The following is a 25,644-nucleotide window of genomic DNA, read 5'->3' as shown; positions in this document are numbered from 1 at the left end:
GACAATATTCATGTACTTGACTATATTGTGTAACTGGTTGTTTTAGACTTTTATTCCTCTTTGGATATGTGGCAACACAAAATTATAAGCCCAGTGTTTCTGTTGATCTGCCACATTACATGATGATAGGGCAGAACATATCAAAGAAAACATTCTAGAACTATCTGTGCCAAGTGCATTATAAAAATGGAGATCTGCCTATCTGGCATACCATGAAATTTTTTTTTAGACTTTCCAAGCCTTCAGTGTTTTCTTTCATCATTGTTGACAGTATTTAATGCTACTAATAACAACTCTAATCAGTGACTACTTCTGTGTTTCTTGATCTTTCTAATATTGTAAAGTTTAGCACACACATCTGAAGTACCGAGATATTAAATCATTCAGTTACTTTTCTGAGAGTTTGAGTACTGTGAGTTCAGAAGTATTTACCACATGTTCACACTCTGCCTACTGCCCCAAATCCATCTCTATAATGATCTGAGAGGAAAGAAAATTAAGCAAGTATACTTCTGTCCTCAGCCATCAATGAATGCCAAGGAGTAATCTAAAATAAGCATTAAAAGGCAACTTTGAGGGCTGGGATTGTAGCTCAGTGGTGGAGCACTTGCATAGTATGTGTGAAGAACTGGGTTCAATTCTTAGCACCATGTAAAAATTAATTAAGTAAATGAAGGTCCACCAACAACTAAAATTATTTTTTTTAAAAAAAGGCAACTTTGAGATGTTGATAAACTGGCTAAGGACTAGATGTTTTCACAACATGAAGTAGGTTTTTTTTTGTTTGTTTGTTTTTGTTTTTGTTTCTACTACAGAAAGTGGGTCATTTTAAAGACTCTTCAGATATTTCTGCCTCTTTCAAGTAGGAGTTGATACAATAGAGAATACCTTAGTCCCTTCAAGGTAGAATAACAGCAGTTTGTCTCCTAATGGGACTCCATCCATTTTCCAAAAATATCCTGGTCACAGGAAGTGAAAGGTCACTTGTGAGAATGTCATGTGACCTATCAACTTGGTCGTCTTCATCTTTATTTCAATCACTCTACCGGTGGTGTTTTGTTTGTATATTGCTGTCACCTCATGTTCTTTTCAGAATTCCTAGGCAGTAGGCTTAGCTGAGCACCACCAGCCTTTCAAACTTTGGTGTATCAGAGTCACCTGTTAAAATGCTGATTTGCAAGTCCCACACCTAAAAATTTCTAGTTTATTTTATCCCTGTTGGAAGGCATTGGTTGAAAACACTTCAAGACACATTGGAAGGGATGACCACTAAAGAGCTTTTCAGTTTCATATCTTTGCAACTTTTTTTGAATGTGTTGCGATAATTTATCTTAAAGATATTTATATATCATGTGTTTTCTTTTATTCTACTAGCTCTTATTCAGGTGTAGTCATTTATTTTACTTGGTGTTATTTTTCATGTACTTTCAATGGAGCAGAACTTGAGTTCTATTTCTTCTGCCAAATTCTATATCTATGAAAATTTAGTTCAAAATCATTCTCCTCCTGCCTATTGAGCGCATGTTGATTAAACATCCACAGCTGGTAGAAACTTCCTCTCTATATTTACCTTGAGGTAGAGAGTTGGTGATTAATTCATTTAACATTCAACAAATATTTGAAATCCAATTTATGACAACTAAATAATGCTTTGGTGATTTTGTATATCACCGTCATATTTTGGTTGTACACATCTAACTTTTGAATAACACTTTTCAGACTTTGAAGGAAAAATATGGAAAATTCTGATTCATTTTTACATAGGTAGAAAAATTGGGAAATGGCTTCTTTCTTAATACAATGTATTTCAGATTTGGATCCTTAGTCCTGGATTTGTTTAGAGAAATAAACTTATTAGTAACTCCGAAAGATGGCAGAGCTTTTTTTCCTGAGCATCTGCTTTTTCCTTATCCTTTGTAAAGAGCGGAGGGAATGTGAGACAGATGTACCTTATTTTCTTGTCTACAAGCCCTGAGGGCATATATACTCAGCAACAATCTTTGGTACAGTTAAAACAGATATATCTATTGGCTATTTGCTCTTAAGTACAGAAAATGCAGGAACTAGTAGGGCATATCAAACTACTTATATAATGTTCAATAATATCCAGGTAATCTAGTGATAGATGAAAGTCCAAATGAAAGTACTTAAAAAATTGCTTATAAGTGCTTTATGCTTTAAATGCACCCCCAGTTTTATAACCCTTACAGGAATCCAGAAAATCTGAGTTACCTGACAATTTCCAATGTAAGTTATTTGTCATTTTAAAGCTATCATTGTCTTATTAGCAACATTTTCTTGAATTGGTAATTAAAGTATTATTTCAAACTAAGTAATGTTGTTTATTACAATATATCATATTTTTTGCTACAGTTTGTTAGTATATAAGCTATCTGAAAGGTCTGAAATATTAAAATTTTATAAAACAATTTGTGTAGGAAATATTATATCCATTTTGTATTTTCTTCACTTTCTATATGTGAATAACATAAGAGCTATAGTGTACTAAATAATACGTAATTTTCTTTAAAAACGCCCTAAGTAAAATGTTGAAAGATAATGAGTAGTCATTATTTATTTATGGCATACATTCTGGTTTCTGGAAAGATTTGATATGTTTTATAATTAAATTATAATAAAGAACATAACACAGTTCCGAATATTTAGAATGAAATAAGTGCCAAAGATGAAGAATGAGGTAATTACTTTAGTTAAGTATTTAAACTTTCTGATAATTCAGGGAAATTGTGAAATAGATTTATTCCCTGATTATCTAAGAATTATCAGAAATAGCAATATATATATGATTAAACATTTTATTTCTAAATTTCAGTATAAATTAATTTGCTATGTAGATCCTTAATTCAAGGGACAATCATAAAAAAGACAGTTTTAAACAGTGGTGGCAGACATTTGGGCTTCCTGCAGGAAAATCCAAATTTTTTCTCACACACACAAAGTATGAATTCATTAGTATCTGGAAATATACTCAAACAAAACCCTGGAGTTTTGAAACATAGAGCAAATAATATTAGGTATTAAAAATTTTAAAAAACAGATCCATTTCAAATCTCAGTGTACTAAAAATCTGGTAATAGCAGCAATGGTGGACAGACCTGCCCACAAGCAACAGAATGGGTCTCTAAGCATGTTTTAATTAGCATGCTATATAAAAATTTTTCCTAAGTAAGTTGAAAACTGGGATATTTGTTCTAAAGCATGAATTGAGTTTTGCCATGGTACCCGTGTTTTACATTGAGATGATTTTTTTTTTCTTTTTTAAATCTGTTCTTTTGTTGTGCTTCAATTCTTTTACTTGCTTTCTCTTCTATAGCTTCTATTAAATTATACCTAGAATTAACTAAGAGAGTGACTACTAAAACTCATAACTCATGATACTAAACCTTCTATGAGTGTTAGCGAAAGTATTTGCTTTACTCTGCGTTATCAAACGTGTATGTTTGATAATGTGTAAGTGGATAATGACTTAATAGTACTCATTCACTCCTATTAGGCATTGGCTTATTAGGTGCAAGATGAGATTTTTGATCACTGAGAAATCTGTTCCAAAGAACCCTGGGGAGTAGGGAGCACAGATAAATTTAGCAGAGATTTGCAAGTGCTCTTGTTGTTTTTATTTACTTTGAATATCTAGTGACTAGAATGCTTAGAGTTGAACATGGGTTAAAGAACAATCCTGAATCTTTACAGATCCATCCTCTTAGAGATGTTCACAAATGTGGGGTCATGAAATGGTTCTGCAAACTGGTTTGGGAGGTTTTGTGCATCACTGAGAATGAAACATCCATCAGCACATCCAAAGCTCTCAGAAGGTTCTCCGTACACATATATGTGTAGCTCAGCATCTCCCAAGCTTATCTGATCACGTTACCTGTGTGGTCTTCCTTCCCCAAACACATAACCCAAAACTAATCATGAAAAAAAAGGTTAAATTTCAATATAAAGATATCCTATGATTTATTTGTCCAGTACTTCCCAAACCTGGGAAGGTCAAGGTAATAAAAATCTAAGGAAACGTGAAAGCTAAATGTAGTGTCCTAGGTGGTATCCTGAGAAACAAAAATGATGCTAGCTAAAAATAAGGGTGTCTAAATAAACTACAAATTTGTTAATAATAAGGTATTGATGTTGATTCATTAATTATAGTAAATTTACCATTCTAGTGCAAAGTGTTCAAAACTGGAGAAATGGTATGCAATGGGTTCTATTTACAATATTCATTTTACACATAACATACATTATACTACATAAGAATATGGAAACTTTAATTCTGATGAAGGAAAGTTAAAGAAATTGATGCATATAAAGATTAGGATGCTGAGGGAGTTAAGTCCATCAATAAAATATTGTAATCCAGAGGTCACAATTTAAATCTGGATAATTTCCTCCATCTCTCAGACATATGAAGATACCGTAGTAAGTCAAAAAATACCATCTTTAGGCTCTCAAAATAAATATTTTGATATTTCATTTGAAGACAATGGCAGAATAGAGTGTAGGATATTGAAGAATTGCCTTTACAAAAGATGAACCTACTTTTCCACCTGTGTATATGGAGAGGATAATTCTGAAGATACATTCTTCCCATCAGGCTTCATTTCTGGGACATTTGCTATGCCTGTCTAGGGATGTTCTTTCAGTCCTATGTAATATCTGGAGACAGATTTACAAGTATCTCTCTTTGTTGTACTTGAACAAATTTTCCAGCTACTATGTCAACAATCTCAGAAAATCTACTTAAAATGTTTTATAGGTACTGACTGGTGGTACAAAGAATGGCTGTACTACAATCAGGAAAATAATGACAAATGCCATAACTATTATTTACTCATCAAGATCAGAACAGGGACTGTGTTGAACCCTATTTTATTCTGTTTTAACTTTGTAACAAGTCAATAAACTAGGCTTTGATATCCTCATTTTACAGAAAACACAACTCTCCTGTGGGTACTGTTCTTGGCACACTGTTGGTTATGAAGGGACTCTCCCTGATTTGTTCACAAGCCCTTCAACTGATGTTTTAAGAACTAACCTTTACATCTTATTAACATATGTTCTTAGGGAATATAAATAGGATGCATTTGGGAAATAATTTGGGGAGAGGTTTGTTGTTGTAATTAAGTTAGTTTTGAGGAATGAACTCATCTAGCTCTTCTTGCTATGAATAGAAAGCAGAGCAAGCTAAGGATTACATTGAGATTCACCAAGAAACAGGTGCTTCTTAGAAACCTGGTAGAGAGGCCTACCTTTGTACAAGCTTAATTTATTTGTGGTGACTTTGATTTATTTGTGAAGCTTGATAGTGAGAAATAGCTTGTCTTAATACCATTTTTGTTTACCTGTTTGGAAGTCTTTGCTTTGGTTACTGTTTTGAAAAAAATAAAGTGTTCTTAATTTCCATCAGAGATAGTCGTTGCCTATGTTGTCACTCTTATGGGTACAATAAGCTATCAATGAGGCTACATCACTGACAACAGCTTTCCAAACTGAGTGGTGAATCACCTCTCATCAGTTACATCTCTAAACTTAGTAGCATCAGCATAAAAAGAAGGTTGTGCAATATCTGCCATTCACTTAGCATTTATAGAACACCCCTTCCACAGCTGCTTCATTTTTTTCTATAATTTACAGTTTCCTATTATGTGTCAATGATTTCACTTTTTCAGATCTTATTTGACTTAGCTTCGAAATAATGCCATCAGGTAGGGACATGGGTCTAATGCTCTATTTTAATCCATTCTCTCCGCAAGATTTATGTTAATAAAAAATGTCATTTCCTCTTTATAGATAGGGTTAAGGAAAGTTCATTGACAATTAAGTCAAAACTATCTTTCAGTTCACCATATTCAGAAAAGGATATACATCTCTAGCTTGAGTTGAATGCATTTGAAACTGCAATGTTGACCACTGTCTTTTTCCCTATGCAGAAGGATTTCTTGATTCTACCATGCTGTCAATATTCAATACCACACGTCAATGGGCATTAATTAAAGATGTATCCTTAGATGTTAAACGTTAGGTTTGACATTTGTAGCCATGATGGTGATCTTATATTAAAAGAACAAATATTTCAGCAATGGTCTGTAAAACCCAACGTCTGTACAATGGCAAATTCTTGATGTTAAAAGAGGGTTACCGAAAATGTCTTTTCAACTATAGAAAACCACTGAATTTGCTACACATTGTCCCTATCTTGATAAAACTAATGTCAGGTCAGATTTGCTCAAAGCCATGACCATTTTCCTCTTCCAATTACAGGAGAAATTACAGGGCTTTGAAGAATGGCAGACGAACGGAAAGATGAAGCCAAGGCGCCGCACTGGACCTCGGCTCAGCTCACAGAAGCTTCTGCACATCCACATCCACCTGAGATGAAGGACCAAGGCGGGGCAGGGGAAGGACTTGTCCGAAGCGCCAATGGATTCCCATACAGAGAGGATGAAGAGGGCACCTTTGGAGAGCATGGGTCACAGGGCACCTACTCAGATACCAAAGAGAATGGGATCAATGGAGAGCTGACCTCAGCTGACAGAGAAACAGCAGGTAACCAAGGGACCTCTACTCTGGGCTTTGCAGTCCTTTTCGTGTGAAAGTGAATTAATTTGCAATTTTGGTCTTCTTTCACTAGTACTAGAGCTGAAATTTTGGCCAAGGAGGAGAAATGGACACCAAAATGAGAGAAAAATCATGATAATTAGGCTAACTTTCCCTAGACTAGTTGTATTCTCGGCCTCATTTACCTGTTTAATTTTTACCCCTTTAATTTGTATATATAAATGGTTCCATGTATGCATATTTTGCTAAAAATTCTCATCATTTTAGCTCATTAAAAGGAAACTTCAGTTTCTTTTTGATTCCCTCAAATAACATTGGATCAAAATTCAGTGGATTTTGGGGGACAGAAGAAATGTAAAATCTAAGCCTTCAAAAGAGAAAGCAAAAAAGAAAAGAAAGGAAAGAAAACATACATGTACAGATATACGAACCATTCATACTTTCTCAGATTTTTTAAAAAGTAATGTTCAGATGCTTCAGAGAGAACATTAATATAATCTACTCAGAAACACATCTTTTCTAAGTATGATTCCTGCCAGAAATCACTCTAGCTCTAGCATTGATGGTATTATCATTAGTGGCATTGCCACCAATGGTGTAGAGGAACATTTGCCCACACTAAAGTGTTGTTCATCATAATTTTCCTTTGTTCTATAATTCAGAATTCAATGTATTTGAATTCAGTAACTTGCAGATAGCAACCTACCCTGCAAAAGAGTAAGTGTACTTCAAGTAGTAGGAAAGGCTCTCCTTCAAAATCACCCCTTTCTTATATCAAGATTTGTTTTCTGTACTCCAGCAACTAATTTGCAACACAGAGGGACTGCACATTCTCTTCAAAAAAATTTACTTAAGGGAGTGGGGTAGCTCAGTGGTACAGTGTGTACTTAGCATGCACAAGTCCTGGAGTTTGACCCCAAGTACCACAGAACTCACCCATATATACATATATGTTCATAGACCTGTATATACATATAAATATAGGCATATTTAAATTTTAATAGGGAACCATAGTAGGCATTTCCAATAATACAGGAGAAATTACACAAGTGTGTAGTGTAAATTATAAAAGTCCATTAAGTCATTAACCTCTTGATGAGCATCTTCTATACATAAGGTACTGTATTAGCCCCTATTCCAGAATGTGTGCAAGAAATGATCCCTGAACTTTGTGAATCAGATGCTTTCACAGCAATTAGTTTGAATATAGAGCACTATATGTTAACTGCCAAAAAGAAGTATGTGAAGGTAAGGTTGAAGAGAAATTGTTTCACTTTACTGCCAATGTTTTCAAATTGTGTACAGATGCACCTTGGGCTGCCAGACATATTCACAGGGGTGCAATGAGGTGTTTTAAACATCCAAGGGAAGCACAGTGGTGCTCAACCTCTGTCTAACACTGCGTGAACTCCTAGCTCAGGATGGTTCACAGTTTCAATATTACATCGCCCTTTTGAAGATAAAAAAAAAAAAAAAACTCTGTAAAGTTATATTTTCAGAAATTGTTCTGATACAAAGCAGGTTCCCTGCAGAAATTCATGTAGAACAGGGAAAGAGGGTAGCAGTGTCCAATTTGATTCAAGGAATTGAGAAACTATGCAAATATTCAACAGGCACATTCAATATACCCTGGTAAGACTTCTAGTTAAGAATGAAACAAACTTTTATTTTTTTCACCTTTCTTGGTTATAGTGAGAATTAAAATAAGATGGTAAAGTATATAAAGTGAATGGTACAAGAAATAATAGCTATTAATTACCATGAATATTGGTGGTAAAGATGGTATTATTGAAGACAGCAGGCACTCTTGACCAAAGAATATTTTTCTACAGCATTTTCTAACATAACTTGGTGAGGGAAGGACTTGGGTGTCCGGGGCATTAGCTAAGAGGACACTGAAGGGCTGTAGTCGTGAAGGGATGAGGGCATGTCATAACATATGGTTGTGAAGAAGAAAAGAGAAATATGGTAGACCAAGGTTTTTCTCATCATCCTGTCCGGCAGCACCTGGCGTTACACCTGCAGACCTCAACAAATGTGCATCAAGTGAGTGAATGAATGAGTATGCAAATACAAAAGGAAGAAAGTCCTTTTCAAAGCAATTGAAAAACCATTGAAAAGTCTAGCTTTGTCCCTTGAATGCTCACCAGCTGACTCACTAACTTCTCTGTGGGCTTGTAATGCACTGTAGAAAAAAAAATTATCCATAGAGAATTCTCTATCCATGTGTTTGGTCATGCAGTGGAGAACCATCATCCTTCACTATTCCATTTGTTTATTGATCTTATGGAAGTATGTAAGAGCATCACAGATATCTATGTGCCAGGTCAGTGTGTCCTTTCCAGTTTCTTTGAGAAAATAATATAAATTTAGAAGAGACTAACAGATGTTTCTTTCAAGTGATGATTTCAGGAACATCCAGAATCAATTTTAAGAGCTGGGATTGTGGCTCAGTGGTAGAGTGCTTGCCCAGCATATATGAGGCCCAGGGTTGGATCCTCAGCACCACATAAAAATAAATAAAATAAAGATATTGTGTCCATCTACAACTAAGAAAAAAAATTTTTTTAAAGAATTAATTTTGAAGGCAGCTCAATGTGTATCAAACAAATCTTATTTTTCTAGATTGATTACAAGAGTTTTATACATATGTTCATAGTGACAGAGGTGGTAAATAATCAGCTGTGGGTTATCAGAGCCATGTTTTCAACCCAAACTTTGGTATAATTTTAAGCTAACTTCCCTCTAAAAATAACAGGCCAATTATTGAGTCCAGAAAATATGTATGTGTATAAAGCTATAGGAAAAGGAAAATACATGATTTTGTTTTCTCATACCTACAAAGAACATTCCAGTGATAAGTTAATGTGCAATTAAATTTTTCTCCAAACTCTAGTTTAATAAAATAACAATTTTTATCATTGATGTTTTATAGATAACTATTTCATAAATCATGTAATAAAAATCATCCACTAAAAGGAAATGATTCTGAATCTCAAATATGGGCTTTAAAAATGCTATCCCTTGAGGACAGACCGAGACTTTGAGGTGATAATTTTACAGAGAACCCATCAATTATAAACCAACCCGTTCTTTTCTTGTTCACATACAGTCTCTCAGTGTACTGCATGTTTTTCTCTGAAAAGGACAATCCTCAAGACATTACTAACAGGGGGCACTTCCCAGTGACTCAGGTCCTTAGCTATACGTCATGGTTTCGGGGTCATTACTGGTTGAGTCTAAAAATCTTTACTTTCCTTCTTTGTTTTAGTTTTCTCTTCATTTTTAGAAGTAAATCTTTTCCCCAATTGTTTCTTTTTATTCATTTCACTACACAGGATTGCATGATACATGAGTTGCAAACATCAGGTCATCCTTTCTTGCCTTCCTTCATGCAGGTGAACCTACTTCAACAAAGGATCTTACCCTATTCTCCCTCATTCACTCTTCCCATTGAGAAAGTCGTTTATAGGCCATAATTATTTTTAAAGATACAACTGACAGTCCATTCGTTTTTTATCTTTTGCACTGAGTTCAGGATTTGGGAGACTAGAGAATGTTAGAAAACAGTATTTTAAATTGCATTTCTTTTCAATTTAATTCTTTAGATATTGTCTCCTTCCATACAATTTAAAGCTAGTCCATAGAAAAAGAAGTGGAATTATTTTTTGGACCCTAAGTAGTGATCCATTAAGATTTTTTTTCCTATCATTAAGTGTCCTCTGTTTTGGGGGGTGCTGGGTATTGAGCCCATGGCCTTACTTAATGCTAAGCAAGAGTTGTACCACTAAACCGCAAGCCCAGCTCTAAAGTGTGTTTTATAAAAGCCATGTCACAGAAGCATGAAGAAAGAAATGTGAAACTATTGAGAACCTAGCCCCTTAGGAAAGTTCTTGTTATATTAAGGCCAAAGCATCATTTTAAATTGGTTTCCAAAGCGTGAATAATAAGAGTAATGGCTTGAAATAATTCCTTCCTCTCTTTTCCACTTTATTAAAGAAAGCAAGAGAAATGCAGTTGGTCCCTACAGAGTTCCAACTTGGAGTGACAATTAGATACCTCATCTTTTAAGTTTCTTATCCAGAAGCAGGGCCCAAACTCATGTGAGAATTCACATTGAAATAACATAGTGTTGCTTATAAAAGGGCAGAAGAACTGATGAATAAAACCTGTAAAATTTTGACTGGAAAATCATTTTAGAAAGTGGAAAATAAAAAAAAGTGACCTTTCAAATGACATTTTAAGGACATGAAACAACAATTATTTTCTGTAATCTTTGTGCACATGACTTGGCAATGTGGCTGGTCTCACTCCATTGAGTTCTCATTATCTACAATATCAGGTCCTATCTGTCCTGTATCTATTTATAAGATCATTTTGAATATAGCCTTTTCTTGTAGAGTTTGCCAACACCAGAGTTTGCCAACAAAGCAGTTCTGTATTTTTTACCTTCCTCTGTAAAACACCATCATTTTACTGATGCTCACTTTTCAAGTATATAATGGAAAAGATTTTCTAATTCTCTATTCATCCTTCAAGACTTGCTTAAAGAACTATTGTGGAAATACAGTCGCCCTCTGTCTCTGTGGGTTCCACATACACAGATAAAACCAACTGTGCACCAAAAATAGTTTTAAAAGCTTGCATCTGTACCAAACATGTATATTTTTTGTTTGTTTGTTTGTTTTTTATGTGTGTGTTTTTGTTGTTGTTGTTGTTCTTGGGATTGAACTTAACCAATGAGCCACATCCCTAGGCTTTTTTATATTTTATTTAGAGAACTAGGTTGCTTAGGGGCTTGCTAAGTTGCTGAGGCTGGCTTTGAACTCATGATCCTCCTGCTTCTGTCCTGAGTCAGTGGGATTATAAGCATGTACCACCACGTCCAGCTCTTAGACTTTTTTCCTATTAATATTTCCAAAATAATACAGACTATTTACATAGTATTTACATTGTTATAGGTATTATATGCATTCTAGATATTATTTAAAGTATTTGGGAAGACATTTGTAGGTTATGTACAAATATTATGCTATTTTCTATAAGGGACCTGAACATCCACAGATTTTGGTTCCTATCATTAGGATCTTTCTTTTAATGCACAGAATGATTACATAACTTTCCCAGGGTTGCACAGTAAGGGGAACTGCATTGTGACCACAAGTACTCAGAAATCCAGTGTCTCTTCTTTCTTCTGAACTCTCCTATCCCTAAGAAGTGATGTGGGGCTTTTTCTATGGTTTACCTATTTTTTTTTTCACTCTATTAATGTGCTGCTGACTTTGAAAGCTTTCAAGACTCTTTTGGATGAGAGTGTTTTTTGTTTTGTTTTTTCTTCACTTAACTCCCAGAATTAATTTTGTAAATGTCAAGATTTGTCCTTTATTAGAAAACACTAATGGAATCTGTTCATTCTCTATCATATAGTTGTAGAAAAAATGACAGAAAAGAGGAAGGGACCAGGAAGATGACCTTTTACAGTCATCCCCTTTACAGATTTAGTCATCCATCCAAGGTCACATGATAAACACAAGAATCAATACCTCTTGGCTTGTAGACAGACCATGCTCTTTCCATGACCCCACTAGCAGATTTGGAATAGCACAGCCCTTTGCAGCAGTTGTCTGTTAAAGACAAAGAGGACAGTTCTTCTATTGCAGCATTTATGCACCTGTAAGCATCACATAAAATCACAACTTTATTCCCAGTTTTTAGCCTGAGTGGAGAAAGAAAGGAGGCAGTTCTAAGATGTGTCTAGATGCTGAAACACTGAGGTATTAAAATCGGGCTTTGGTGATTTTGACTGTCCTCGGTTACAAGGCTTTGAGCACTAGAAAGAAATACTAGTCACGGGTAAAGTGGCTTTTTGACCATCAAAAGCCGGTGCCCCAGGTATCCTCCAGTCAATGAAAAGTTTGAAAGGCGTTTCTTCAGTTTACACCCCTGGATTCTCAAAGAGCCCTTTGTTTTCCCAACATTTGGGGCAGGCTCTTTAGATACTTCCTGTCCAAGAGCTGAAAGCTGTCACCTCCTCAGAACTTCTAAAGGACCTGGGTTTCTATAGCCTGGTCCTGCATGTTAAAGCCCACATGATTGAAGCAGCCTAGTGATTGAGAGATAGATATTATATGTTTATGGTTGCTGATGTTATCAGTAGAAGCCTCTCACATGCAAAGGGTAAAGTATGCTTTCAGCTTCTCTCCATTCCCCTTTTTCAATCTTAGAAAATTCATACTGCCTTTTCTTACTCTTCTTCTCTCCTGCCTCCAGCATCCTACTTAAAATATGGCCTATTGCTTCTAATCCCTCATAGATTTACGCAGAGCAAAATAGTACAAAGCCATTTCTCCTGCAAAATGACTAAAGCCATCCACACCACCCCCAGAGGCAAATAAGCAGGCTAGCCTCACAATACAAGAGGTTGCAGGTTTTCTTCTCCTTGTTGCCATGCCAACCACTCCTTGCTCTGGCTGCCATTTCCCTGAGCTCCGCAGTGAGAGGAGTGTGCGGAGCCGAGTTATTTAGCATTCAAGGGTGGATCTGCAGAAAACTACACGGCCTCACTGCGAAGCATCTGGGCCTGGCAACGCCAACAGATGAGGACAGAAAATGGGCATCTTTTCAGTGTTTTCCTTCTGAAGGTTAGGCATTTGGGGCTAGAAAGTGTGAGAAAGGCAAGGATTGTTTTTGTTTGTTTGTCTGTTTGTTTTTAAAGGCAGTTGCGTGAGGTTTGCATTTATCACCTTTGCTCTAGCCTGTGTGGTTTCTCTACCAGATGAATGAAGCAGGTTTGGGTATTAACTCCTATCAAAATATGTGGCTTGTCATGTTGATGAGTAGAAGCATCTGAACCTAATTCAGTGCTAACTTACATCGTTATTATCATAAAGAATTGTGTCTGTTGCTCTTGATAAGGAATGAGCTTGTGTACAGCAGGTGTTGTCAGATACAACTTTTGATGTTTTATAAATGAAGTTTTTTTTGTTGTTGTTTAATATGTGGTAGTTCATCCCCTAAAATCAATTTGTGCTCTTCATTTAAAGTCATAGTAGGATGACATTGTTCTAAGCCAGTAATATTGAATCAAAATCTGTGAAAAAAGTGGTTTCTCAAGACTTGTTTCAATTAAAACCAATGACTCAACAAATTGACGTATGATTTTATTCCTTGGAAAATTTAATTGCCTACAAACTCTTCAAGTTGTGAAGAGCAAGGCTCTGAACACACTACAATATGATGTTTTAAAACTAAGGTTAATTTGTGTATACATTTACCCCCATGTATGTTCTTAAAGAAAACGCCTTCCATGCACTATGGAAATCAGTCTCGTCTCTTGTCTTGCTTTGTGCTAAATAACAACCACATCACCAGCACTAAGCTAAGTATTTTTATCAAACTCTTAGGCCCACCAACACTTCAAAAAATTATTTTGTTGAATTTGATTCTTACCAATGCAACAGATTTGTGCTAAGAACAATTCAGGTGTGTTTGTACAAATTATTCTCTGTGGGTTGTTTTAAAGTGTAAACTTAATTTAATCTCATTGTATTTTTTTTTTATTTAACCTTCCCCCAGTCCTGTATTTTCCAAGATCATACAACTTTTCTCCTCTTCTATTAGCTGTTGTCTTTTGCCATATTTTTCTTTTAATGTTTTTCAGTTTGGGGAGGTTTAAAAAAATCTCTATGTAAAGGAAAATCTTCCGTTTGTGACATCTTTTTAGCTTTTACTGAACAAGATGAAAATAATCGGTACTGGAAGTGAGTCTTATGGGATTCATTTCTAGATTGCCTAAGCATTTGTTTGGTCAAGATTACACACACATTTTATTTGTCTCTTGTTATAATATTTCTCTCCTTCAAAAGAGAAAAAAACAGGGAAAATTTTGATTATAGTTTTGAACAAATAAATTGCTCAGATATCTGAAGAATACGTTCATCATCAAACAATAGTATGTTTTTGAAAAGTGTGATTAAAGTGTACATATTTGTATATATAAATATGCAAATATATGCTGTTTTATTACATTTGCATGTATACATACATATGTACAACTTTGATTATACTGCCAGTTTTTGTCTGAGAAAAATATTCCCACTGTATGCCAAATGCCACCTTGAGGCCCTGCTTTGGGTTTGATCTTATTGCGGTCAGGAGGTTATGAAGCCGACAGGGAGTGCAGAGTAGTTATCACTCCTCTTTTTCCTCCAGGAGCTGCTGAGAGACATTGACTCTGCTTCAATGCGTCAGGCCTTTTTCTCTCTCATTCCTTCACACTTCACTGCTCCTCAGCACATTACCTAAAGCACGTGCTTTGACTGTCAGGGGAGTCTGGAAGTGCATATCAGGAGCAGATTAACAGAACAACTGGTGCTGCCTTGCAAACCTGGTAGCATTGTCTGACCTGGCATCGTGAGTCCTGGGGGGGAAAAGATACTGAACCGTGTGCTCCTGGCTCACCAGGCAGCGTATCTCACAGATGAGTCATCATTCAGCAGCCCTCAAAAAATACAGTGCAAACCCAGCCCAGCTGATGAGCAGAGAGAGGGAAAAGTAGACATCCCCGCTGTCTTGCAACCTGTAAGGAATGTGCAAGTGCTAAGCAGTTATTTAGAACATGGAAGTGAGAGTAAAATGTCTGAATTTACAGTCAATTTCAGGATACTGAAAACTTAGGAAGGCACTGGACAAAGGTAGATAAGAAGGAAAAAATCCAGACCCAGAGAAAAACCTTCTTTATTAGAGATGATTCAGCTTCAGCAGCCTGAAAATTAGACTGGTTTTTCTGTCCACATGTTCTATTTGGAAACAGGTCAAGGCTGCACAGGCCCATAAGCAACTCTGATTCCTGCATACGCACCTCCAGCATGAATGTTCAGTCCTCTGATTGTACTGAAATCTTCCCTTCTATGACACAATTAAATTTTACCCAGAAAATTTTGTGTGGTTCCATTCACATGCAGCATTGTGCAGCAAGCAATAGAGAAACATGTTGGAAGGGACAATCCTACAGAAGCAGTTCTCAGAAGTCCGCCATCAAAGGGGCAGAGCACCTACTGATCTGATCATCAGAAATGAGTCTCTTTTTTCTTGAACGTCCCTGAGTACCATGTTTAGATCTTGCTAAAAGCATTGATTATAGTGAACATTTGCCTGGGATTACTCATTGCTTGTTTTTATCCCAGTCACTGAATTGTAAATGCGTTTTTATCCCAGTCCCTGGATTGTAAATGCTTTGAGATAGAAGTAGTGCTCTATTCATCTTTCTGTTCCTTGGTATATAATGCAGAACCTATTCTCTATTGTGGGTACTAATAAATATTTCTTGAATTAATGTAGAGAAAGACTTAGGATCCATGTAAGGTTTTAACAATGGAAATCACAGACAAAATGGTGCAATAAAAATTATACCAATGTGAGCACTACATTAACAGGAAAGGTTGTGTTAGAAAAGAATGCTGGAAATGAAGGGGCAAATGGAGGAACTTTGAGAGGAGGCTCGAGTTCCATGTAAAGACTCTAGTCTGCGAGTTGGAACCAACAAGAATTAAATAGGAACTCCAGAGTACTGTAGTGAAAGGATATAGTGGAAGACTTGAGGCTGTCTGAAAGTGGGAGAGAGCTTTGCAAGTGAAGAAAATAGATCCCTGACCAAAGATGGTGGAAAGACATCCAGAGACTTTCCTCTTTCTTCTTCTCCTTCTTCTCCTCTTCCTCCTGCTCCTTCTTCTTTTGATGATTATGAAAATTACTGAACTGAAAAGAATATTTAAAAAAAACAGGATAAATGGCCTGAATGACATCTTTAACCTAATAGCAAAGAAACATGGATGTTGAATAACTTTTCATATCCATTCCTGCAAAATTGAGCTCAATGTAATAATTGTCCTGAATTGAAAATGCCACTGAAAACATCACAAATGGAACTCTAAACTGCATGTTCTTTTGGCCCTCTGGCTATGAGGATTGCTTTGCTGTTCTGGGTCAGGAGCTCAGCAAATCTCATTTCTAATAAATGGTCAACCTGAACCTTAAAGCAAATAGATGTTCTTGGACTTGTCGTAGACTTAATTATCCTCCTTTAAAGGAGTAAAACAATATTGTCTTGGAGAGATATCTTGTACCTTATTTTTTGAGGTCAACCTGAACAAAAATATCATCAATGCCTTTTTTCCCCTCTATTTCATCTTTGAGTCTATAAAATAATTTGCAAACAGTAAGTTTTTAGGTAGTAAACAGCATTTCCATACTGAATTAGTAAGCAAAATATACACATTAACTATAAGAAAATGTTTTGATTCAATTAGGTATGCTTATTTTGTCTCATTATTTTAAAAAGCTTCCCAAGATCCATAGTTTTATTTTCTTCAATATATCATAATAAAAATGCTTCCATTTATATTTTCTAATTCTAATCATTAAGAATTTCAACATTTCAAAGACTTCTTGTCTAAGATAACCAGTAGTAAAAGTAATAGGAGTAAGAATAATAAACAACTATTATATTATAAGCAATTAAAAAGTTGTTACATCCCTGTCAGGCATGGTGGCATAAGCCTGTAATCCCAGCAGTTTGGGAAGCTGAGGAAGGAGGATCCAGAGTTCAAAGCCAGCCTCAACAAAGTGAGGCACTAAACAACTCAGTGAGACCCTGTCTCTAAATAAAATACAAAATAGGGCTGGGGATGTGGGTCAGTGGTCAAGTGCCCCTGAGTTCAATCCCCAGTACCCATCTCTCAAAAATATTGTAAGTCAGTTCATTTCCTCCTTATTACATTTTGTATCTTTTAAGGGCCATGTTCATTTTTATCTGTCTTTTAAAATTGGCTCTCAAGCTTTCATTAGCTTGAAAAATAGAGGTTTGTGACCAAAGCATTGAAAACATTGGACTGGGGCTGGAGGTGTAGCTCAGTGGCAAAACACTTGTATATATGAGGCCCAGGGTTCAATCCCCAGCACCAAAAGAAAAAAAAAAAAAAAAGATTGGAATGAACTTGTTATCCTTGGAGCTTCACTGGAACACAACATGAATACTCACATAAGGACAGTGGCTGTTTTCAATTCTTCTGTTGTTGTTATTAGAGTCTCTCTATGTTGCCCAAGGCTGGCCTGGAACTCCTGGGCTCAGGGGATGTCCTTGACTCTGCCCCCCTAGTAGCTGGGACTATAGGCACACACCCCTGCATCATGAAGAATTGGCTCTTTCTTTCTTTTTTTATTTCTTTCTTCCTTTTTCTCTTTTTAAATGCACTAACTTGACATAGAATCACAAAACATGTAAGATATTTTCCCCCAGGCTATTTCTCACCTAATTCTTGTAAGTACTGACTACAGTAAGAAAAGAAGCAAAGAATTGAGTTGGAAGCAGATATGGTAATCACTGAAAAAAGAAAAATCACATTTTAGGACAAAAATTTCATTAAATTGGGATCACAATGGTCCCCTGCCCTCATCAGTAATATTTGCCATCTGCTGAAGAAAAAACTCCAGTGCTTGAAATCTTTTGTGGACTGCATATGATTTGCACATTTGATCCAAATCTACTTAAAACGGTGTTCAAGAATTTGGCTATTTTAGGGACATTAGATTTCACTACTTAAGGTTATACTGAAGCTATGTTAGCAGATAATTTACTGTCTTATGACTGGAATCACTGGATAAATTTGAATTTAATTTTTAACATAAAGAAATATTCTTCCAAAATGTTTCATTTTAAAAGTACATTTAGAAAATATTGAACATTTTTTTTCAATTTTAACCAGAAATGCTGAGTCTCCTGAACCTTGAATAATATTGTTCCAGCTCTCCCCTATGTTCTCTGATGCAAGTGGATCAAAAACCTACATAAATACAAGTGTTTATCTTCACAGATCTGTGAGGCAAATGACAATTTGTAAGCATGCTGAAATATTTTGGAGACTCTATTGATTAAAATGTTGAAGTATTTATTTTGTTGTATGAAATTTCAGATAAGACATTTTGGTTAATAAGTGACTGCATTAAAACCATGCTCCTTTTCACTTTTGATTCTCTTCTCGTTGCTGCCACTATTTTGTTGCATTTACCAACTTTTTGGGGGGAGGGGGTGGATGTAACTAAATTATTGGATGTTATATAAAAAGAAAAAAGACCTTGCTGGAGTCTCTTTACATTGCTGCTCATAGTTTCAGCCAAAAGTCTTCATAATCAATTTTATTTGTTTCAAATTTTTCCAATGAAAGCATCTTCCTTGTGTTTTTATTGTGACTTTTATTTAACTACATTATTAAATAATAATAGAAGGATGACTTGAATATATATCGAGAGAGAGAGAGAGAGAGACAGAGACAGAGACACAGAGAGAGAGAGAGAGAGAGAAGAAACCATAAAGTTCCCTGGCTTCATGGAATCTTTACTTTTACAAACAATTTATCTCTAGAAAAATAAATACAAACTACAAATTTGTATGAAACATTTTTGAGTGATAGGAGGTCTGTATAAAGGTTGGGAAGGAGTAATTGATTGATTAAGAAAAGAGAATGAAAATGAATCAGAGAAACCAAACTAGTTTTAGGAGTATTCTTAGAACTAGGAAATGGTCAGTGGCTTCATAGTCAAGCTGCTGTATATGAAATATGAAAATTGTAATTTTTTTTGAAAAAACAGAGGTCCCGGGCTGGGGGTATGGCTCGGTGGTAGAACGCTTGCCTAGCATGAGTGAAGCCCTATGTTCAAACTCCTGTACCACATTAAACAAAAGTGAAGCAAACAAGGGTACAAATCCTAATTTAGAAAATGTCCTTATATGGTCAGGGAAAAAACACATGCTTTTTCATAAATCATCACCAGTATATTTTCTTACAAAAATTTCAGGACCTTTTTATGAAATCTGATTTTCCTTATCCTCCCAAAGCTCCATTTATCTCTTGCATGTGATTTCTGCTTCTCAAGCCAAATGAAGCTTTGTGTTTATCAACAAAGCCTAATGCATGGCTATAATAACATTTGCCTCTCTGGGACCAGCCCTAACAACTTAGGAAGTAAATGAAACATGTCTTAAGCACTTTCCCATCAGCTTCCTGAATCCCATCTTTTAATTTTCTACATGATGTCAGTGGTCACATACACATATTCCTGTCTCTATCCTTTGACCCCATTGCAAAGCCCAGTTGCTTTGCCCTATAGCATCCTGCTCTTGCATTTTTTATTTTACCATTCCATCAAAATGTATCCATTTTTGCAGGAATCCTACAATAAAACAACCAGAAGTGTTTCAATAATGAGTTACAGTTTAATACTTCTAGAGACCATTTGCATTCTGATATAAAACTTCAGTGTCTTTGAAAAAGGAGTGAATATATTGGCAGTTATAGATATAAAGTAGATAGTGCCTAAAATTATAAGTATTTCTAGGGGCATGGTTGTTATTGATGAAAGCCAGGATACAGAGGACAAATACAGTAATATAGTATAGAAAAACAAACAATATTGAAGCAAAGTCATCAAATGTAAATTTTTATTTCAACAGATCTTGCAGAGATATTTTCTAAAGTAGAATTTCTGTTATCTGAAAATTTATGAAGATAACTTTAAGGCTGCTAATACTTGTTTCTTGTTTGTCTTGCATAATAAACCTTTCATTTATTATGATTGGAGAGCAATTCAGTTAATATTATTTTTCCATGAGATGCATTCATCAATCCAGAACACAAATAACCATCTTTATTCTAGATTTTTTTTTGGCACAAGAAAATGTTTTTTAAAAAATCTATCACAGTGTTTGCTTTTTTTAGCAGCATATAGCATTAAAAATAATATTGGGCTTTGCATTTCTACTTAAAAAATAATCTTGTGGGAGGGTAATGGGGATTGGATGTAACTAAACTATTGGATGTTATATAAAAAGAAAAAAGACCTTGCTGATGAGTCTCTTTACATTGCTGCTCATAGTTTTAACCAAAAGTCTTCATCATCAATTTTATTTGCCTCAAATTTTTCCAATGAAAGCATCTTCCTTATGTTTTTATTGCGACTTTTATTTAATTACATTATTAAATAATAATAGAAGGATGGCTTGAATGTATATCATTCTTCTCATTGTTTCTTTGGTTTTTCACCATCAATATTTTAGTTTTCAGAATTTCATAGTGAGATTAATTTCATTGTACCTTCCCACATTAGAGTATTGAAAAATGGCTCTCTGGTTATATATATTCAATTATAATTTGAAAATTATAAAGAATCATTATGTCTGTTTATAAGTGACTTACAGGCTGTCAAGTGTCTGTATGTACTGGTGCAAAGGGAATCTTTGTAAACAATATTTTATAGAACTACAACGGCCAAAATAAGCAGTTATAGACAACCACTTATTTAAAATATTCACAGCTTAGGAGAGACTTGCTAAGAAGAAAGCACGTAAGTTTGGTGTTGTTCCTGCAATTTGCACATTTCATTCCCCAAAATGTGTTAGGACAGAAGCTTTAAGCACATTGTAATTATGCTGTAATTATGTTGGCCTGTCCATGTGCTGATTAAGGGTACTATACAGTGTATTGTGAAATAAGTGATTTTCCCATCTCTTAAATTCTATATGCTTCTAGGTCACAAGGTCTCCAAAACATTGATGCAGTTATGCTGGAGATAAGATAGAAGCAAACATGGTGGCTAAGGTGTAGATTTTTACCATTTCATTGTAATAAACATAGGTACTCCTAGAAGAAAAATGTGTGTTTATAGAGGTAATTGGTAAAGACTGCTTTTGGTCTAAGAGAATTTATTTTTCTGAAGTTCATTCCAATGATATTTTGGGGGAATCTAGAATATTATTTTTTCATTTTTGCATCATATCCCCTGTTTCTGACATTTATTAACCATTTATTAATTCAGTCATTAATTAATTAACCATTTAATTAATATATGGTTAATAGGGAAATATTAATTTTTTCAAAAGAAACCCTAGCCTCATTATTGGCATCCCAGTCATTTGAGGTATCCAAATACAGATGGGACTTCGGGAAAAGAGAGAAACCCTTATGTGCATGAGCACCTACACACGCACACACACTCACACACATGTACACACACACATTGTATTTTTTTTTCCCCTCAGTTTCTCTAAGGGTCAATGTAGTTAAGATCTCTTTGTTTTGTCAGTATTTCATCTTCTCATTAATGCTCATGTCTTATGCTATTATCCTTTGGTATTTTTGAAGACCTAACAGAGATCATACAGTTTCTCATAAATTTTCAAAGAGTAATACAATTGTAATCATTTTGACAAGATGCAAAACTGAGCATTTCACAATTCTAAAAGTGTTATCAGTTCCCCCAGTGCCTAAATAATAGTGTTCAATTTATTGATAGTAAAAATAAAATTTCAGGGGGAGTAAATTCCCCTATGAAATTTATCTTTCTCATATTAATCTAGATCAATAAAATAATACAACCTGACTTAATTAATAAATGGTTAATATAAGGTCTACAAAACAATCCAAATGTGTACATGTTACTATATTGAATACCTCTAGCTTCACTAGTAGCCAAAAACTTGAACTAGAACATGAAAATATAAAGATAGATTGGGACTATATTTGCTTACTAGGTTTTTTGGCTTAAATATATGTTTTTCTCCTATTTCCATCTGGACCCTTAAATTTAGAAGCAAAGCTTCTCAAGAGGTACTATTTCTAATCTATGGTTTTTAAATTACTTTTGACTCCATAATGTTGTGTCCCCAACCTATGGTGTCCTTTAGCTCTGTGGTAGAGTGCTAGCCTAACATGTGCAAGGCCCTGGGTTCAATCTCTAGCACCACCCACCCCCAAAAAATGATTTTCTAGTAGTTGCACTGATAATTACATTAGTTTCCTGTGCCTTTCTCCTTGACAAAATTTAAATGCTCGGCCAGTTCTGTTAAAGTTATATAAAGACTCCACTTGAGGATATTCAAGTGTAAGCTATACAAAATTGTGGATTTCAGCATATAGATTGAGGTAGGAAAAAAAGGAATTGAGATTGTCTCTCAATTTTATGATTTTAGTTGTAATCATACATTCACAATCCTAATCTACTACTTTGCTAATACAGTTTAGGTAAGTACTATATGAGTGGCTATGGAGAAGGTTCAGTCAAAATCTGTGGCAACTACTAGAAAATCGTTTTTTGGGGGTAGGTAGTGCTAGAGATTGAACCCAGGGCCTTGCACATGTTAGGATAGCACTCTACCACAGAGCTACAGCCCCAGCTCAACTACTAGAAAACCTTGAAGAACAAAAACAAAACCTGTCCTTCACAAGATTGCCCCCACCTTGAAACACAATGTGGGTGTAGGAACTCCATGTGTTACTCATCATTATATCCCCCCATAATGACTAAGCATAGCTTCATTGTCTATAGCAGGTGCAAAATGCATTCTCTTCCATTTAAATTCATAGGAGAACTGAACTTTGCACAGTCTTTCCTTATCTTAAATGCATTTATCTGTGTAAGCTATCTTTACATTTCGCCTATGAGATAAATGGATCTTTGTTGTCATCTCTAAAGTCATGGAAGAAATCTTTGGAAGAAAATGCTAGTAGGCAGTGTTGGCCAGCGTGACCATTTGAGATCATTAGAAGTCTGACTAGGGTGGGATATGCCAATGCTGGCCTCTTTAGTTAATGCAAAAGGTGCCAGGGAAACAAACAACAAAAAACCCCAACAATCTGCTCTTCTAATTTCTTTCATCCCTGTTGATTACAGGAAAGCGTTTCAGAGGAGCCATTTATTCTCCAAATTAAGCCAGGAGTAGAATCAAGGATCTTTTCTTCTTTCCCTATTTTTGTGAATTTATCTAGGGTATTTGTTTAGTAGAGCGCTTCTGACTGCACAGTGCTTTCCTTGTTGACTAGTTTCCATCAACAGCAGCAATTAGCACTAGTTTCCTAGGCAACCATTCTGTACCCTACTGAGAAAAACCTTTTCTTGACAGGAGCATTCTGTCTTAAATTGTTTTGTTTTCCTTTTTTTCCACAAGTGTATGGTAGGCTTATTTGTCATTTCTTTTAACAAAGTGTTATTATGCCTGTGATTCTTAAAAGCAGAAACATTTACTGGCTTTTATATCCATATGGTTGAATTTACTGTCAATGTATCTTACTTCACTCTTAACAACCTGAAAGAAATCAACAAAAATATGTTCTCAGGCATATGCCAAATTGCTTAGGTTTTGTGTTCACAGTCTAATTGGTGAATTTTTGCATGTTCAAGTAATAACAGCTGATCCTGATAAAGACCCAGAGGGAACACATTTAAAAAACAAACTTCTGGGTCTACCTATAATGTCATTTATCACTCAGAAGCAAGTTAGCATTTTCAGAGCTATGGAGAAAGTGTCAACACCACTGATTTGGTTAGCTATCTTGATAGATTAATGTAACAAAATAACTAAATTAAAAATATGTGCCTGAGCCTATCTATAAAATTGGACGTGATCACCTCTGTGACCAGAAGGGCCTTGCAGTGGTGGAGTAAGAGTCATCATCATGGAGAAAAAGGAAGGGATGCAGCAGTTACAAATGCAGGGCAGAGCAATGCAACCCGAAGCAAAATTTTATTTATGTGCATTTTTCATTTGATTTTAAGTAATCAGTGGCAGGAGATTGCTGCTTAGGCAGTGGTTGGATATATAAGAAAGGAAGTATTCCTTGGGAATTAAAGAATCATCTCTATGGATGCCAAAAAACATTTAGGTCTCACCTACATTTGGTCAACTGGATACACAATTTGAATGAGCACGATATGTGTTATTTCATACAATCGTTGCAGCACACCAAAAGTGAATAACACTTTTATTTCCTCTCACCTGGGGAATCTGAAGGTTAGAGAGGTTGACCCTGAACCAAATCTCATGGCAAAATTTGATCCCAGGTTGCCTGACACCACAGCCTATTCTTAGGTAAAATATTTGTACTACACTGATGTCAATCAAAGTGATATCTAAAGGAGGCAAAACATTGCTTTTTTTTCCATTATTTTACCAGTGTTCCTATCTTGTAAATATGTGCATTAAATAATATCGACAAGAAATATACAAATACCTAGTGTTTAATAATCTTGTATAACAGTCTAATATTTATTCATGAGTTAAAGGAAATATAAATAACTAAGTGTGATGCCTTTGGGGTATTACCAAGTAACTTTTGTGCATAAAAACATATCTCAGTTACTTTATTTTACCTACTTATTTCCTGATGTGCTTCATCAATATATTTCTCCAATATCAAGAAAAAATATTTTTTTCTTTCCAGAATTTAACTTATCTACTGAGGACTTTGGTATGCTTTTCTGACTACTGAGCCCCAAGCCTGGCTGAAGACAAGCTTCATTTTTTACTTTAAAATGTTTACCTATATAGTGATGGTGTTATTACTGTTCCCTGGATTGTAGCTTTACGTTGCTTATTCTTTGCATTTATTCTCATAGAAGTTATGAGATGAGTTTAATTCAGAAAAGTTACTTTGACTGTTTTTCTTCCAAGTGGTTTGTAGGCGGATACACTTATTAGATTAGTTCCAAGTCATTGTTCCTTTTTTCTTAGCCATAGTGTGACATTGTGGCCATGGTATGAGATGTTTTTCTGTTACTTGTAGAAACTGTCTCATAACCATATTGATAGTAATGATAAAAAAAATCAAGTGTAACAGACTAAATGTAACTAATTATAAGGTTATCACTGTAATGCAAAAACAATCCTTAATTTTTTTAAATCCTAACATTTACAAAATAGAAAACAGAAATATCACATCTACTTCTTAACTAAGATAATTTCTTACATAAACCAAAAACTATTCACTTCCAAAATATTTTTAGAAGTTCAAAAGAAAGATAACTGAGACTTTCACAATATCAGATTGTAAAAAGCTGTGAAGGTCGGGCGAGCGTCGGAGGAAGAGACCACCAAGAGACTGTCTCATGCAACAGCAAAGGATTTATTGGGGGTCCAGCATGCTGGGGCTCAGAGCTCACTTGAATAGAGCAGAGAGAGAGCCCCAGGAACAGCTTAAGCAGAACTTATATACTTTCCTTGGAGAGGGCAGGGACTTCACA

The 25,644-nt window shown here is 35.3% G+C and overlaps 1 protein-coding gene across 6 annotated transcripts in view; it reads left to right on the top strand.

The window, feature by feature from the left end:
• The window catches only part of Map2 (microtubule associated protein 2), a 278,404-nt gene that overhangs the window by 200,742 nt on the left and 52,018 nt on the right, over window positions 1-25,644 (top strand). For all 6 annotated transcript variants that reach the window (XM_034635712.2, XM_027941928.2, XM_027941927.2 and 3 more), the window contains exon 5: window positions 6,280-6,564. In XM_034635712.2, coding sequence (XP_034491603.1) covers window positions 6,303-6,564 — 262 coding nt within the window. In that variant the 5' untranslated portion in view covers window positions 6,280-6,302. The remainder of the gene's footprint in view (window positions 1-6,279; window positions 6,565-25,644) is intronic.

The sequence above is a fragment of the Marmota flaviventris genome, chromosome 11 (genome assembly GCF_047511675.1).
Source record: "Marmota flaviventris isolate mMarFla1 chromosome 11, mMarFla1.hap1, whole genome shotgun sequence".
NCBI lineage: Eukaryota > Metazoa > Chordata > Mammalia > Rodentia > Sciuridae > Marmota > Marmota flaviventris.
This window is presented reverse-complemented; position numbering and strand designations above follow the sequence as displayed.